The 17,777-nt window shown below is 42.4% G+C and overlaps 1 protein-coding gene across 7 annotated transcripts in view; it reads left to right on the forward strand.

Moving 5' to 3' along the window:
• The window catches only part of LOC107396538 (inactive dipeptidyl peptidase 10), a 129,563-nt gene that overhangs the window by 105,382 nt on the left and 6,404 nt on the right, over nucleotides 1-17,777 (forward strand). For 5 of the 7 annotated variants that reach the window (XM_054736751.2, XM_054736749.2, XM_015976300.3 and 2 more), the window contains 9 exons: nucleotides 2,785-2,883; nucleotides 3,079-3,148; nucleotides 3,335-3,463; nucleotides 3,540-3,605; nucleotides 4,499-4,553; nucleotides 4,625-4,721; nucleotides 4,966-5,024; nucleotides 12,414-12,486; nucleotides 12,722-12,795. In XM_054736751.2, coding sequence (XP_054592726.2) covers nucleotides 2,785-2,883; nucleotides 3,079-3,148; nucleotides 3,335-3,463; nucleotides 3,540-3,605; nucleotides 4,499-4,553; nucleotides 4,625-4,721; nucleotides 4,966-5,024; nucleotides 12,414-12,486; nucleotides 12,722-12,795 — 722 coding nt within the window. Of the gene's footprint in view, nucleotides 1-2,784; nucleotides 2,884-3,078; nucleotides 3,149-3,334; nucleotides 3,464-3,539; nucleotides 3,606-4,498; nucleotides 4,554-4,624; nucleotides 4,722-4,965; nucleotides 5,025-6,882; nucleotides 6,962-10,368; nucleotides 12,363-12,413; nucleotides 12,487-12,721; nucleotides 12,796-17,777 lie in introns of those variants that run through there. The other 2 variants (XR_008560689.2, XM_070547396.1) reach the window with 2 other exon arrangements.

Below are 17,777 nucleotides of genomic sequence, written 5' to 3' on the forward strand. Positions count from 1 at the left end.
CCTTCTTGTTGGAGAGACAATTTACAGCATGGATGTCCGTGTCTGGTCCTTTTATTGCCACGTACATCTGACAATCATCAGCACAGATGCGATAACTGATTCCGTGCTGCACATTTCAATAATCATGGCACAATTAAAAACATTGGATCTGCAGATGTGTTGTCGATGCGTAGTGTGTAAAAAATAGACTTTGTGGGACCAACAGCGTGAGCTGGAAGGGAGCTCGCAGGCAAAACGCTGTTGCTTCACGCTGCACACCGCTCCCATGTCCTGTGGAAAGGAGGCTTCATAGTGTTGCTTAACAAAACTGATAAACTAACTGCTAGTATGAATTATCCGAGTTGTTCCTGCCACCTTAAAATAATTACTATTTCAAGGATTTTTCAGCATTTCGAGCAAACAATATTTCACATCATACACATTCAGATCACCATAAACGTTGAGCAGATATTAGCTCCAGAGCTAGCTCCTATAATCAATCAAATCAAATCAAAGCTTTATTTATAAAGCGCCATCCGCAACCCTGCCGGGAAGCCCAAGGTGCAGAACACGGTACATGAGAAAAACAGGTAAAACCATTAAAGTAGAAAACAAATGGGTAAAATAAGAGATAAAGAGACCGATGAAAGGAGGGAATTAAAATGAACATAAATGAAGGCATAATGGGCTCGACACACGGGAGACGACATCGCCTCTCCTCCATTCATTTTCAATGAGACATGCGCGACAAAGCGATAATCGCGGGTCTCCCTCCTACTAAGCGAAACGCGAGAAACATGCGTGTGAAATTTTGCGCTTGTGCACGTGTCGTGCACAGGTGACTCAGCGACGCGATCCAAGGAAGTTGAAACATTTTCAACTTTTCATCGCTGTCGCTCGGACGAGGACGAATAAACGGAGGTTTCATTTACTGACCAATGAGCGGACAGGATGCTTCGTACACCTCCGAGCAAACATGAAGGAGAAGTTGATTATTATTATGTTTTATAGTAAAATCAGAAGTAAGATTTCACATAACTCTAGCAGCACCTTGTGAAACATCATATCTACCACTTTTTTAACTCTGGACCGCTTAAATAACCTTAATTCCCTCCAACCTGACCCAGCCAAACAAAACAACGGACGTTTCGATTTCGCCATGGAACAGAACACGTAGACGGCTTTGCCGCTGCCGCGGATCGCCTCCCGTGTGTCAGGTAATAAAAGGGACAGCGACAAATTTTGCTGATCGCGGCCGTTTGTCGCCTCCCGTGTGTCGAGCCCATAACTCAAACTCATTCAGGGAATGCCAAGCGGAGGAGGTGGGTTTTTAGGCGACTCTTAAAGGCTGGCACAGATGGGGATTGCCTGACTAAGGGTGGCAACTGGTTCCAGAGTGACGGTGCTAGGACTAAGAAAGCCCGGTCCCCACGAGTACGACACTTAGAACGAGGGACAGCGAGCAGGCCTTGGTCAGAGGAGTGCAGAGCGCGTGATGGGGAATGTCTGTTCAGGAGCGTGGCCAGATTGGGGGAGCACTACACTGTGCACTACCACTATAATGTCATCTTAATAATAATCCTCCCAGATTAAACAGGAAATGTGAAGTACCTGTAACCATAAGTGTCAGAAAACAACATTTGCATGAGCTGCACTGTTTTGAAATTCGAGCTTGACTTTTGGAGCTAGCCTCTGGCAGTTAGCTTATCGATCTGGTCTGGGCTTATGCTATTTCTCCAACCCATGGCCGTTCAAAAAGCTATGTGCTGTTGTTGAGACAATGCACTGGTTCTGTTTCCTCTTAGTAGGGTTAGGGATATTTGATGATCCTCCCCTCCCCAGCTTCACTGGCTGCCAGTCATCTTAGGTGTGTTCTTGCTGTGTCTTTGTAAATCCATGCTTTCGTTCTTTTTTAAACACAGAAACAGTTTTGTTTACCTGTTTGTAGCTACGGTTTTGCCGAAACCGTAGCTACAAACAGGTAAACAAAACTGTTTCTGTGTTTAAAAAAGAACGAAAGCATGGCTGCCAGTCAACTTCAGGGTTCATTTCAAGATCCTGGTTCTGGTCTATAGGGCCTTACATGGACAAGCACCATCTTACATTGGTGATCTTCTTAGTCCCTACACCCCCAGCGGGTCCCTGAGGTCCAGTGACCAAAGCCTACTGGTTGTGTAGCACCAGGCTAAAGACCAAAGGTGACAGATCATTTGCTGCTGTGGCCCCCAGACTCTGAAACTCTCTCCCCCTGAGCCTGAGATCAGTGGACTCAGTGGTCTCCTTTAAAAAGCAGCTGAAGACTCACTTGTTCAAGCTGGCTTTTGTATGATCTTCTTCAACCACTCTCTCTTTATTCTGCTCTCCCCACCTATTCCACCTTCCTCAGGATCCACTGATTTCCCTCTTTCTTGTTCACTCTCTCTCTTTCTTAACATTTTTTCATTGAAATCCCAATAGTCTATTTTTTGCTCATTTTAAATATATTTTTAACCATTTTCTAATTTTTTTTAAAAATATTTTTACATTTTTTTGTTTTTGTGAAGCGCCTCGTGATTTTTATCTTGAGAGGTGCTATAGAAATGATATTTTCTTCTTCTTCTTCTTTAAAACTATTTATTTCCTTCCATCTGAACTTTCTGCTTCATTATGTGTAATGCTAAACGATTGTAACTTTTATTAAATTATTTTTTATCGAGACTAATCAAGGCAAAAGTATTTAATAATAAAACTGTATGAAAACAGATCTGACAACCACGAAGTTTGTTAATTAACTATGTGTTGTGATGCTTTTCCTCTGATTCACAGCATATTTTATTTTGGAAAACAACCTCCCGCTACGATCTGCGCTGGACTCAAGGAGGAGGACTCTGACTGAAATTAGGACGATCACTAACGAAAACTTTGGTACAAATAATCTACGAATAATTGAGTCAGCCAGAGGGGAAAACATACCAGTGTGTGTGTGTGTGTGTGTGTGTGTGTGTGTGTTTACCCGTGTGCGTCTGCTTAGCTGCCATCCTGATCTCTTTTTGCTTTTAGTTTTTAATTTTCTGTCAGCTTCCTCTCCTCTAGCTAACGTTTCTGTGTCTATTCCTACAGAGCTCCCTCTGAAGCTCGTTTTCCCTCCCGACTTCTCCGAGTCCTTCCTCTACGGCCTCCTCCTCATCATGTAAGCTTTCCACAACTCGTCACAGTCTTTCGTGGTATTTACTTTAGTTTATCCTGTGAAATCTGTAACAAAAAAAAAACATATTTGTCTGAGAAGTTGTCCTGTAGATTTAAAATCTGCTTAAAACTGTTTATTGAAATCATCATCGTTTTTGTAAGAATGATAAAAGTAAGTGTTTCCTGACAGTGAGGGCGCTCCAGCTGAACAAGCTGTTACAGAGGAGTTCCGCCTGGACTGGGATTCGGTCCTGGCCGAATCAGAGCAGATCATTGTAGCTCGACTGGATGGTAGAGGGTCTGGCTTCAGAGGTCAAAGGTGAATTTTTTAGCTGTATACAGTAAATATTTTGAGGTTTTTTTCCACCCAAGCTTGAAGGTTTTTGTCCTTTCAGAGTTTTGGAGCAGATCAGTCAGAGGCTTGGCACCGTGGATGTAGACGACCAGATCGCTGCTCTCCAGTACGTCACTCCAATCTCTGGAGAACTTTGGAAAAAAAACTTAAAATATATTAACTTTCAAAAAATCAACTGGTGGAAATTTATTTTCAGATGATACCAAAACTAGAAAATGTTCCATCGTACTAAATATATAAATGGTTTAAATTAAGATAATTTATAATTAATATCTGTTCAGTGAAACTTTTAAACACTTAAAAAGGGGGTGGCATTTAAAAAAGGGTTTAATGTGTTAGTATTTTCCAGGCATTTATTAAATAATGTTTAACTCTTTACAGAGAAAATGAATAAAAATAAACTTTAGAAATATTTATGGATTAAAACAGAAATATGTTCATGATTAAGATGTTTTTTTTTTTTTTTGAAAAATGAGAAAAACAAACATTTAGCTTGAATAAGTTTTTGTACTTTGTATTTTTATATTTTTTCCCAATAAATATTTAAATTTTTCCACCACTGAGAACACCCATTTATGACGTTACACCTCTAAATTTTACATTTATCTACTTAGCTTGACAGTTTTTGGTCGTGTGATTTTCACATTTTCTTTTTGAACAGAAAAAGATGTTTTTGCTTTAAAAAAAAATTATTTTATTTCTCTTAATTTAAGACGTTCCAAATACTGAGAATAATGTATTTTTTTTCACATAAATATGATCACAAATTTTTATTTACATTTTTCTTTAAACGAAACCCTTTTTTACTCTACAGCCCACCACGCAAACACGTTAGTACACTATTTAAATCTATTTAAGATTGCAGCTTAAAACACCATTTAGTCACAATGGTTTGTAGCTCCTAAATCAGAGGTGTTAATTCCCTGCTGCTTTTTCCAACTGACTTTTTTAGTTGCTGAAGTGAAATAAAATACTAAATCCTGTTTGTTTTTAAATTAGACACCTGGTGAAGCTGCCTTACATCGATCACTCTCGCGTTGGAGTTTATGGAGTGGTTAGTCTGTCAAAGTAAAACTAAAGATCAGACATTTGTGAACTGCTGGAGCTGACAGGGCGTCTCTGCAGGGCTACGGAGGATATCTGACTCTGATGATGCTGAAGTCAGAGAGGATGATCAGGTGTGCAGCAGCTCAGGCTCCCATCATCGATTGGACCATGTGCGGTGAGCTCACAGTCACATTTATTACTTCTGCTGGTGAAACTCCTTTCATTTCCTTTGGATGTTTATCCCACATGATTTTTTTCATATGTATCATCAGAGTAACATCGCTTTAATTTTCATTTGGTGTGGTTATTCAGTCAAGTCGAGGAAAAAGACAGAAATGCTCCTGATGTTTCTATAGTCTGACAGACACCAAATCTTTTATTGAGGTATGGGCTAACGTGAACTGTTTGGGTTCTTTTAGCCTCGGCGTTGTCAGAAAAATACTTCGGCTCCACTTCAGCTGAGGAGAACAGATACCAGGTGAGCTGCCTCACTAATCCTCCTCTTAAAATATTAGTTCACTTGTAGTTTTTACAATAAAAATATTAAAGCTGCTTGAAATTCCGGTCAAAATCAAAGTTTGTCATAAGGGTTCGTCACTGAGTTTGGAAACACGAGGGATTTATTTCACTACTAGAAAATTGAAAAAGCTAGCATAGAAATCTAGCCTCTGTTGTAGTTTGAGGTGGTTACCTTTGGACCATACAAGCTTATGTCCAGCCAATCACAGGGCTCCAAATTTGTAGAGGGATGCTGAGTAGGCTTAGTACCAGAGCTACAAAGGTGGCAGTGTCTCACGGACGGTACTTGTTTGAAACAGCTTTGGCATCAACTTAGGATTTAGACTTGAGCTTTTCTTTGAGGCTTGAGCAGATAAAGATGCTTCCGTCCTTTATTTTCAAAAAAAGATGTATTTGCTTCTTCTTCTTCTTCAACGGTGTAAGGTGGACTGCCTCGTTGACTGACTTCTGTAACGTTAAGCATGTCGCTTTTTTTTTCTTTGCTCTTATTGGTCCCAGCGCTGTCCAGTTGCGTACAGAGACAGTCTGAAAGACCACCATAAATTCCGCTCCACGACCGAGCTCTGTCTATAGGTCGTGGCAAGACTATATATGTATATGTGTAAGATGACTTCCCAGGCCTGTAAAAAGCATCAACGCAGAAAGCATTTCTCTGCAGGGTGCACCCTATTTTATGAGAGGATATTTGTTCATTCATCAAAGTCTAATTCTAGTTTTTAATTCAAATATGAACATGTGTCATCAATACGCTTTTGTCTGGAAAGCACGTTTTCTGAATCTATACCTAAAATATCTATAGAGTTCACATTTTAAGAAAACCGAAGGGACCTGCTTACATCAGCAGGTGGCAGAGTTGTGTTGTTTAGCTGTGATTAAAACTTAGAAGAGTATAAAGTAAAAGTAAAAAACTACTTTTATTACACTAGAATCATTGTAGACATACCCAGGGCTGGACTGGGACGGAAAATCAGCCCGGGCATTTTGAGCCGACACCGGCCCACCAGCTATTGAAGTAAAAACAATGATGCCTCATTTTTTTTACTCCAGCTCTCTAGCTTGGTCCTCAATATTCCATATTCATCATGTTTTAGTTGTTTCCCTGCTCCAGCACAAAAACTGAGCTTAATGCAATAACACAATGCAAAAAACTGTCAACAGACCAAGAAAAACCACCGATGTCCAGCTGCTTATTGTGAAGTAAAGAAAAAAGTAAAGCAAAATATAAAATGTATCGAAAAACTAAGTTGCTTGTATGCCCTAAAGCTCATTTACACACACACACACACACTCACGCACGCACGCACGCACACACACACACACACACACACACACACACACACACACACACACACACACACACACACACACACAAATGCTAATATTAATAATAATAATCGTAATTTAAACACAGAAATCACAGCTAAAAACAAATATTGAATGTTTGAGTTTAATTCGTTTTGATCAGAATTTTCTCAAAATAATTATCTACTCGGATTATTTACTGAGTAAAATGAGTTGCTATGTGCAGGTTTTTAATTTCAATAAATATTACCACCAGGTCACACACACACACACACACACACACACACGCACACACACACACACACACACACACACACACACACACACACACACACACACACACACACACACACACGTGTCACACCCTGTCCTTTCTCCCCATTTGGTTCGGCCTTGTGTCTCCGTTAATTGCTCCCACCAGCCTCTCGTTTCCCAATCACCTTAGCTCCCGGCCCTCGTGTATTTAAACCCCTTCTGTTCTGTGTCTTGTGTCGGATCATTGTTTCATTGTCCAGCGTGTCTGTCACCGCGTGCCGGTGAATGAAGCCGAGGTGAGGCGAGGATCCAGACGCGGGGAGGAAGACTGGCAGACAGGTAGGAAACTCTTAACTCTTATTTATTAGGATACACGCTGGACAATGAAACAATGATCCGACACAAGACACAGAACAGAAGGGGTTTAAATACACGAGGGCCGGGAGCTAAGGTGATTGGGAAACGAGAGGCAGGTGGGAGCAATTAACGGAGACACAAGGCCGAACCAAACAGGGAGACAGGACAGGGTGTGACAACACACATGCGCGCGCACACACACACACACACACACACACACACACACACACACACACACACACACACACACACACACACACACACACACACACACACACACACACACACACACACACACACACACACACACACACACACACACACACACACACACACACACACACACCAGCAGAAGGCTGTACTCACTAGGTTCAGCGTTTCTTCTACGCAGCTAACATATGGATGAAAGTGAAATCCTGTATCCTCGCTCTGTTCTCACAGGGAAATTTTCGGATGCACCTGACGGCGGACAGATAGCCAAACTGAACCGGAACCGCTCCAGTAACCGGTCTTAAGCACAACAAATGTTGTAAAAAGATCACACGGCTACCTCTGCTTTTAATTTTCTTGTTTTGCTCTCCAAACATTGGCGCTGCACTAAAGGCTTGTTAGCTTTTCTCCACTAAAAGTTAGCTTAATTAGAAGTTAGCTTGTCGGTGATTACGTTTATGATGGAACTAACTGGATGAATAGATTTCCCAGCATGCTTTGTTTTGTAAATGTTAAAATAAAAATTAAATAAATTAATTAAGACTTATTTTTTTACTGGCAACAAATGTAACACAATCATTACTTAAATTAGAAATGAAAATGCTGAAGAAAATTAAAGGGTGACACATAAACCAGCTGCAGATGGATGGAGAGCTGCACCATGACTGAGAGATGGAGTTGGGCTGGTAGAATTATGAAACAGTTTCTTGAAATATCCCTGATAAGAGACTTACTTGACAAGAGCTACATACACACACACATATATAATATATATAGTCACGAGTGTCGGTCCACAGCAGCCCAAAATTACCGGCAGCCCACTGGGCAAATACCTGCCTTGCCCGACGGCCATTGCAGCCCTGGATATAACATAAAATGAGAAGATGGTGATACCATAAAAGTAGAGAAGAGCTGCAATGGTAGCCTAAAGAATTCCAAATGAAGTGGAAAAAAAACTTTGTGGAAACATTGAAAATATGCAAAAATATCACTAGATGCACAACAAACGACTGTTGCTTTTTTCTATGGATTGTCTCACGTGTGTGTTTTGCCCTTGCTCTGCCATCTATACTTGCTACGACTTGTTAACGTCTTCAGAAAAGGAGGAAATGAACCTCATTTGGAAGTTGGTATGAAATCAGAGCATGCCTGCTAATCGGAATGTGGTACAATAATTTTTATTAGAGCTTTTTGGTTGATTACATTACCTTCGTGTAGATTCTGTCATCCAGGGCATAATAATCTTGAAGGTTCTTTTTTTAGAGCAGAAATACAGATTGGAGTAATTGACCTAACGTTTAAACAAAACTATGCAGAGCTACATCCAAGCGATGGATATTATGTGAAAAATGAGTGTTACAAAACCACAGAACATGACCACTTTGATTCGTTAAGCACCGTCTCACTCGCCTGGCAAGGACATTTGGTGGCAAGTTGCCAAAATGTCTCAAAGCTTTGCTGTCAGTCGATTTTTTAAGATTAAGTCAAGGTTTCCCTTATAGAATAATCACAGAGCCATCATCGTTTTAGCATCTGCAACTTCAAAAGTGCGAGAAATTTGAGGCAGGTTTGAGGTTTTGGAGACCTAATTGAGACCACATTGGAACAAAACAACCAGATATTGATCGCTTTAGTGATTTTTATTTAATTTTTTTATTTTTGCAGATTTGTTTTTAATTAAGTTTTAAATATCCTAAACAGAGGTTTTGGTAATGATTGGTTTTCTGCAAAGTAAAGATGAGGTTGAAGCCCGAAACGTCGCCGTCCTCCGTGTGAAGGTTGCAGTCGGAGTGCATTTTCCTCCTAAGTGGGTTGACTTTAACTGGGCCAGAGAGCTCTATTTTTGTGACTCTGGCAGCAGGATGGGGGGTCTGCTTTAAATGAAATCCAGCAACAAGGAAACAGTACACGATCCGATCAGACAGAACCCCGCAGGACGTCGTCAATCGGCTCGACCTCAGACAGACAGACAGAGGAAGAAATGGGATAGAAAATATGATGTTTTCCTGTCTCTGAATCCCAGCTGAGAACGAAGTGGCTGAGAGGAGTGAGAGGTTGAGACTCTCTCTCCTTTAACTGTTAAATTCCCCTAGGAATGAATACAAATAGAATCTGGATCTGGTTTTATTAACCAATAAGCATAAGTACGTATGAAAGAAATATAGTGCCATTTTTATTTCAGGTTATCTATTCAGACACTTGATCAAGTTCTTATATTCTTTAAATAGTGTTCAAAAACAGTAGGGCTGTACAGTTGATTTTCTTTGTATTTAAGATTTATATTCGAGCTCCAAACGATCACAAAACATTAAACTGAAACTAAAGAAACCAACCTTTTTAATAACACTGAATCCCTGGCTGTTTCTCAACACCCAAGGACACTCGTACGTTCTTGTGTTCTTGGCACGTACACTAAAACGTCAGTTTTACCCAGTACGGGAGGATTAGGAGGCCGTTTGGAACAGATCTGTCCTTCGTGGTGTCATGGCAACAAGCTACGCTTAAAGAAAAACCTGACATAAAAGTAAAACTAGTTTGTCCGTTAAATAACAAAATAACAAAGGATACATATATTTTAACAATATTTGGTCCACTTTTGTTCAACACTAATTAAATACCAGCATTCCCCGCTGTTAAATGAAGAAAAGAGCTCTAAAAGGGAACTCCCGCTATGAGGACGTGTGTGCCCTAATAAGCCACACGTTTTCTGTTGTACCAAACTATGTTGTTAGAAACACACACAATATTGCTGTTTATTTATAAATCTGTAATATTTAGTACATTTTTGACATACGTAGGACGCCATGTTTTGTGTACGCTATGCGCTCTGGGGACGATGACATATATTGGTTGCTCTTGGAAGAATAGCTGTTGATGCGTGTTTGTTTACGCGCTCACCGTAATAATAATGAAGTAAAATGCAGCATTGGGCTGCTTTTGGATGTGAATTCCAGTCAGAGGACAATGAGGGGAGTGATGTGAGTTTACACAGCTTTCCCACTGGCAACGAGAGGAGAAAGCGGTGGGAAGATGCCTGTGGACGGACACAACTTCCCAAAGATCCGCGGCTGTGTTCCCAACATTGTTCTCCTGATGCGTTTGAGGCTTATAGTCTACTCACCAGAGCGTCTGGGTATAAGAGAAGGCTGAAACTAAATGCTTTACGCCCATTTTCCCAGACGAGGAGCCTGAACGCCCTCGGAGATACGAGAGACTCTGGACGCTCTCCTGAACAGACAACCCGCTCCTGCAGCTGCCGCTTCTGTCACGTTCAGCCAACCATAGGACATGCCACTCGTCACGGATGAAGGTGAACATTCACCTCTCCCGTCACTAAAACAAGCAGTAAGTGTAGCAACACAGAGTTCTCCACTTATATAATATCTGCAGAAATGATTAATGTCGTTTCACTGAATATCCTAATCATCCATGAAGCACATGGCAGCTCTGGATGCTAAAATTCTCCTAAATCATTCATAACTGAATAAGTTTGATCACATGATAGCTTACCGTTGACTTCTGCTGACAAAAATGTGAGCACTCTCCCTCTCGGTTACCACGGAGACACATTTGCCGCACACGCACCTCCGGTTTAGTCCTGCTCTCGCTTCATCCCGCCCTTCTTGCTCTTCATGTTGATGCTCGTTTTGTGAAACATGGTCAGTGATGTCATCATTAATGTTTCGTTCAAAGTGAAAAGGCTGAACAGATGACATGTTGATGTCGCTGAACAGTCACTACAGGGTCCGAAAGCCGGCCAGTGCAACCGAGGTACAACCAGATGATGCCACTACCCAGAGCGCATTGCGACGCAAACAACAATGGCGACCTACGAGTTAAACTATTTTTTACAAATTTTATAAAAATGAAGACATTAAGAAGGTTTTTTACACCACTTTAATATAACTGATACTAACATTTGTCTTTTAAAAACCAAGTTTTCTAACCTGCCTTCCTTTTAAAGCCAATGCTGCTTTTTTTGATAGTGGGTTAGCTAATTAGCATTTTGAGGGATTGTGAAGAGTCTGGAAAAAAAACAGACACACGGGAAAATGTACACGTTACACACAATTATTTACAATAACAGACAAATTTATATTTCTTAACTTGTATTTCTGATTTAAAACGTTACAGTTATGATGTTTGCAACATAATGCATTATGGGGTACTTTGCTGCCCCAATTCTGCGGAAGGATGCATTGATGCATGCATCCTCGATACAATGGGTGAAGCAAGAACACATCCAGGAACTTTGAGTAAAATTCCCATGAATTGTACTTAAAATGGAAACAGTGCTTGGGCCATCGTTGATGACGTTTCACAAGGAGGTGAGTCCACAAGTTCAGACAAGTACACATATTGACAAAACGGACCTGCAGGCTACCATAGTGTTATGCGTGCCGGACAAGTCGAGGTCGAGGTGAGGATCCAAGTGCAGGGGAAGAAGGCAGGCAGGCAGGAAACGTTTTACAAGCTACTTTATGAGGACGCACACGGGACATTGAGACAATGAACGGACGAGGAACACACAACTGGGAGGGTTTAAATACAAGAGGAGCTGGGATCTAAAGTGATTGGGAGATGAGAGGCAGGTGGGAGCAATTAGGGAAGACACAGGACTGAACAGCGTGGGGAGACAGGACAGTTTGTGACACACAGCAGCTGTTTTCTGCTTTTATAGCAGCACTTTCTGTTGGTGTTAGACTGACTGATAGAATCAATCAAATGGAAAATGAAGCGTAATTTATTTTTGTGTCTGTTGGAATTTTTAAATTATATCTGATTGTAACCAAATGCATTGGCCTGACTTTAGGTGCTCTATGTTGATTCTAGTGTGATAAAAGTCATCCTAGTCTCATCATTTATATTTACAGTAACATAAAACTGCTTGTTGGGTCTACTACGATCTGCTCTGTGCTCAGGACCATGTCATGTCTGCTGCCTGCTTAGACCTGATTTCTGGTCGTTTAGAGGGGATAAACGACCACCTTCAGGACCATCTTGCATATAGATTCTGTTTGAGCGTGCCATGTGCCATCTCTTAGTAGAAAGTATACACAAGTGTTTTGTGTGTGAGGCTCCAGATATGTTTTTGAGATAAAATATTTTTGTATTTTCAATAAATGTGGATAATTATGAAAAAAAAAGATTTAAAAACACATTTTTATGGCGGTTTTTTTTTTTTTTTTTTGGTGGGTAATTTGATTAACATTCTAATTTCCAGGTCTCCAAAGTGCTGCCCGGTATGAGAGGACTTCAGGGAGGAACTCTGTTTCTGGCCCATGGCACTGCTGATGGTAAATGCTGCCTCCTCACGCAGAAGCAACCAGAAAGCTCAGATGTTATTGTTTTGTTTGCGTCCTATCCATCCATCCATTATCTGAACCCGCTTGTCCTAATGTGTGTAAATGAAAGTAGCCATGATTCAACTCGTCCTTAATGCGGAGCTTTACAATTTAACCTCAGACTCGTCTTTTTACAGCGTTGGATTTGACCTCACAGACACTTGTTTGCATTTTTTTTTCTCTGCAGCAAACGTCCATTTTCAGCACTCAGCCGAGCTAATCAAACACCTAATAAAGATCGGCGCCAACTACACGATGCAGGTAAATAAAGCTCACTGACATTCAACAGCTAACTTAAAAAACAATGAGAATATTTGCACTTTCATTTAGTTATTCCGATCACCTTTAGCTGCATCTTGTACAGCTACTCTTCCTGGAGTTGATGTAATCCAACACAGGATAATATACATATGCAATAATGCACCTAGAATATTTATATTCTAAATAATACCAAAAATATTAAATACTCCACCACTCACACTAACGTTTACAGGGCCTAGACAGCCACTATTTTACAAATATTAGATAACCTATTATATTACAATAATGCAATTATTTCATAGTAGTGCAACTTATAATTACAGTGATTTTACACAGGAGATGAATTTTTGTTTAGCATTATCTGCAAAAATGAGTGAATATAGTCATCCTCACACAACTGATTATGCTCCACCCACAAGAAGTCAAAGTCCACCCACATTCTGTCAAACCACTAACATACAGGTAATCTGTAACTTTCCAAAAATGTTATGAAACAAACAGATTTTAAGGAAAATGCACATGAAATCGAATAGTTGGGTTAACTAGTGATAGTCCAGTGTTTAGATAAAAATAGCTTGCTTTAAAACTTTTCAAAGTTTTGGAGGGATCTGAATCAGTCTTCATTTTTTTGTATGATTTTGTAGCCATGGTGCCACTCCTGAGCCAATGTAGGGAAACACTGAATTATAGAAGGAAATTTCAAGGATTCAAAGCTATACTGATGTACAGTGGGACAAAAAATATTTAGTCCGCCTTAAATTGTGCAAGTTCTCCCACACAAAAAGATGAGAGAGGCTTGCCACTTTCATTATAGGTATACTTCAACTATGAGATACAAAATGAAAGAAATAATCCAGATAATCACTTTGTCTGATTTTTAAAGAATTTATTTGCAAATTATGGTGGAAAACAAACATTTGGTCTCCTACAAACAAGCAACATTTCTTGCTTTCACAGACCTGTAACTTCTTCTATAAAAGGCTCCTCTGTCCAACACTTGTTACCTGTATTAATGGCACCTGTTGGAACTCGTTATCAGTATAAAACACACCTGTCCACAACCTCACACAGTCACCCCGGTTTCACACTGCTGGCATCAGCGGAACGGAACAGCAGCGGAGCGGCTCACTCGCGAACTTCAAAGCAGTCCTTTTCACACCGGGAGAGTCTTGGCCGCGACACGGCTTCCTCGCTGCGCCTAGCTGTACCCGCGAGATTCTAAAATCCCTCGAGACTTCCAACACCTTCCTCATCGAGAGATCACAACCCCCGCGAGGAATTACACCGTTGCACTTTTCGACAGAAACTGGTGGTAAACAAAGCCGTTCGGTCGCACGTACTGACATAAGTTATATATGACATCGCAATGTTGCATTTTATTTTGGAAATAACCGGGGATTTTACACTGAAACCGTGTGGTTTCCTGTCTCGCACTACGTGAACTGCGGAAACTGACGTGTCCCAGAAGCGGCCCGTGGAAAAAAATAGAACTCAATCCTGTCTTTAGCGGCGCGGTGCGGCATGCCGCTTCTGGGACGTGCCTGGAAATTGCCACATCGCGGCTGGTTTGAAACACTCCATAGACTATAATTGGATTCTATTTGAAGCGGTGCCGCTTCGCTGCCGTTCCGTTCCGCTGATGCTTGCAGTGTGAAACCGGGGTCACACTCCAAACTCCACTATGGCCAAGACCAAAGAGCTGTCAAAGAACACCAGAAACAAAATGGTAGACCTGCACCAGGCTGGAAAAACTGCATCTGCGATAGATAAGCAGCTTGGTGTGAAGAATTCAACTGTGGGAGCAATAAGTAGAAAGTGGAAGCCACACAAGATCTGGAACTCCATGCAAGATCTCATCCTGTTGGGTCAAAATGATCAGAAGAACGAAGAACAACAATCCCAGAACTACAAGGGGGACCTAGTGAATGACCTGCAGGGAGCTGGGACCAATGTTACAAAGGCTACCATCAGTAACACACAACACCACCAGGGACTCGCCTCCTGCAGTGCCAGATGTGTCCCCCTGCTTAAGCCAGTACATGTGCAGACCCGTCTGGAGTTTTCTAGAGAGCATCTGGATGATCCAGAAGAGGACTGGCAGAATGTCACATGGTCAAATGAAACCAAAATAGAACATTTTGGTAAAAACTCTACTTGTCTTGTTTGGAGGAGAAAGAATGCTGAGTTGCATCCAAAGACCCCCATTCTGACTGTAAAGCATGGGTGTGGAAGCATCATGCTTTGGGGCTGTTTTTCTGCAAAGGAACCAGGACAACTGATCCGTGTAAAGGAAAGAATGAACAGGGCCATGTATCGTCAGAGTGAGAGTGAAAACCTCCTTCCATCAGCAAGAGCACTGAAGATGAAACATGGCTGGGTCTTTCATCATGACAATGATCCCAAACACGTCACCCAGGTGACGAAGGAGTGGCTTCATGAGAAGCATTTCAAGGTCCTGGAGTAGCCTAGCCAGTCTCCCGATCTCAACCCCAGAAAATCTTTGGGGGGAGGTGAAAGTCTATGTTGCCTAGCAACAGTCCCAAAACATCACTGCTCTAGAGGTGATCTGCATGGAGGAATAGGCCAAAATACCAGCAACATGGATTTTTCTTCTTATTTTGTCTCTCATAGTTGAGGTACAGTACTCAGCATGAGTATAACCCCTTAAAAAGTACTAATTTAATCAGCAGCTCAATTAACAAAAGAATAATTTCCAGAATTTTCACAAGGCTGGGTTTTATTGATCACTTGTTTAACTCCATAACATGAAATTAAGGTTATTAATATAACTTAGATCACAAAATCTTCAGTTTTACTAAAATTGGTTGAAGCAAAAATGACAACGCCCCACAACAAAAACTACTACATCTAGTATTTTCTATGGCCACCGTGATTTTCAAGGACAGCACAGTCTTCTAGGCATGGGATGAACAAGTTGGTGCGACATCTATCGTTTTCCATTCTTCAGGAAGAACCTCTCTATGAGCCTGGATGCTGGATGGAGAGTGACCCCTTCTTTCCACCGGAGCCGTCAGCAGCACGTTACTGCAGCAGCACATCATAGCTGCTGATAGAAACCGCTGTGGTCAACAGAACCTTTTCCACCACAGCCGTCAGCAGCGCGAGTCGGCCGCGTCTCAGGAGCAGCATGTCGCGGCCCTTACACGCCGGTTCTATTTTCTACGCGCGACACCTCTGAAACGGGTCAAGTTCGACATTTTTGGGGAAGGAAAGACAGGAAATCGGACGCGGAAACGGAGCGAAGCTTTCCGAGATTTTCAGAATGAAGAAACGTACTGCCTTCCGGTTGCTTTACTTTTAAAAAAGGTTACTATAAAGGTTTATATTGGAGCAGGCGGAGGGAGACTAGGGGTCTTAGCCACCTCTGTTGTTGCTAGGCCTCCTGGGGCTGGAGGCTAGGAGGGAGATCTGGCCATCTGGTTGGGGTTTGGGGTGGTGGGTTGCTGTGCTCAGCGTTGGGCGGGGGAGCCTGCTCATCAGCACCCCAGCAGAAAGGGTCAAACTCTGGTTACCGGTGATGGTTGTACCCAGTGTGCAGCAGTACCGGGACCAGAGTGAATAGGGTGTGTATGGGGAGCATGAGTGGGTGTCCGGCGTGCATTTTTGTAAGTCTTGGGTTGTATGTGCATGTGTGAGCATGAGGGAGGGAGTGTGTGACTGTGTTTGTGTATGACTGTATATGTCAGGTGGGGCCTTTGACTCCTCCCCTCTCCTGGAACCTCTCTTGATGATATAGATCTTTGTCCCCCCTCCCCCTGCCACACCTGGTGTGAGGGCTTGTGCCTTGGTCTGCCTGAGTGTTCGTGGCAACCGGGTCTGGGGGTTTTAAGATTTTGGCATCTGCCTGTTAGATCCCGGTGGCTGCCTGGTGGGGTCTGGGTCCCTGGGCTCTGCTGGGTCCCCGGCGGGGGTGGTCGCCCCTGGGTCCCGGGTCGCTGGGTCCCGGGCTCGGCCGGCTAGGGGGTGGGAGGCTGCGGGCGGGCCTGTGGGCTTGCCGCTGATATCTCCCAGGACTCTGCCGGCTGCTGGTTGTGGCCCCCCGGGGCGATCCTCTGTGCCTCTCGGGGGGGGGGGGCGGGGGCCTTCCTGGTTGCAGTCTTCTTGGGGTTCTTGCGTTCTGGGGCAGCTCCTGGATCTCTGGGACTTGGAGCTCCCCCCGTCTCCTGCGCATCTTTGGGGGGCAGATCTGTGGTCCCTCACACTCTCTGTTGGACGCTCCTATAGAGAAACCTTACATATACAAGCGTGTGTACACACACAGGTGCTCACATGGTGCTCTCAAAAGTATGGGCTTGGGCACGTTCAACACATGTCTTAAGACTATGGTGGGCACTTAATGCACTGTGATTTATTATCGTGATTCTTCAGTTAAGCAATGTTGATTATATATTTTCTTCATCAAGTTGACGCAGTGATAGCTAGATCTTGTTGTATTGTTGTTGTGTCCCTTTTTTTTTGTCTTTTTCTGCAGGTCTAGAAGCAGACTCTTGTTCATTGTTTATTTTTGTGGAACCCCCCCCCCCCCCCCTCCTCTCTCCCCACCTTTTCCTTTCTCTTTCACCTCTGTCTCCGTGTCTGGTCGGAATTACAAAGCATTCAACAACAATAACAATAAAGTTTTAAGTATCAGGCGTGACATTAAAAGCAGACGCTTTGATGCTCCACCTGAGAGTAAATCTGTAAGGCTTGTCACCAGCATTCAGACATCAATTCTGCTTGCTTCACAGCCAGACAGGACACGGTTAAAAAAAAAAAAAAAAAAAGGTTACTAACTGTGCGGCCCCATGAGAAGTTATCACCTGGCTAGCGGTCTCCTTTGTTTTTCAGGTCCGTATTGGCGATTATAAAACGGACAGAACATAAAACACAGACCTTTTGGAGCCATGTTGTAGTTTTCTCCTGCTTGTTGTGTTTACTGACGAAGTCACTCGTGTGACTTCGTGCTCTGTCGGTGACAGCTG

Source organism: Nothobranchius furzeri, chromosome 2 (genome assembly GCF_043380555.1).
Source record: "Nothobranchius furzeri strain GRZ-AD chromosome 2, NfurGRZ-RIMD1, whole genome shotgun sequence".
Lineage (NCBI taxonomy): Eukaryota > Metazoa > Chordata > Actinopteri > Cyprinodontiformes > Nothobranchiidae > Nothobranchius > Nothobranchius furzeri.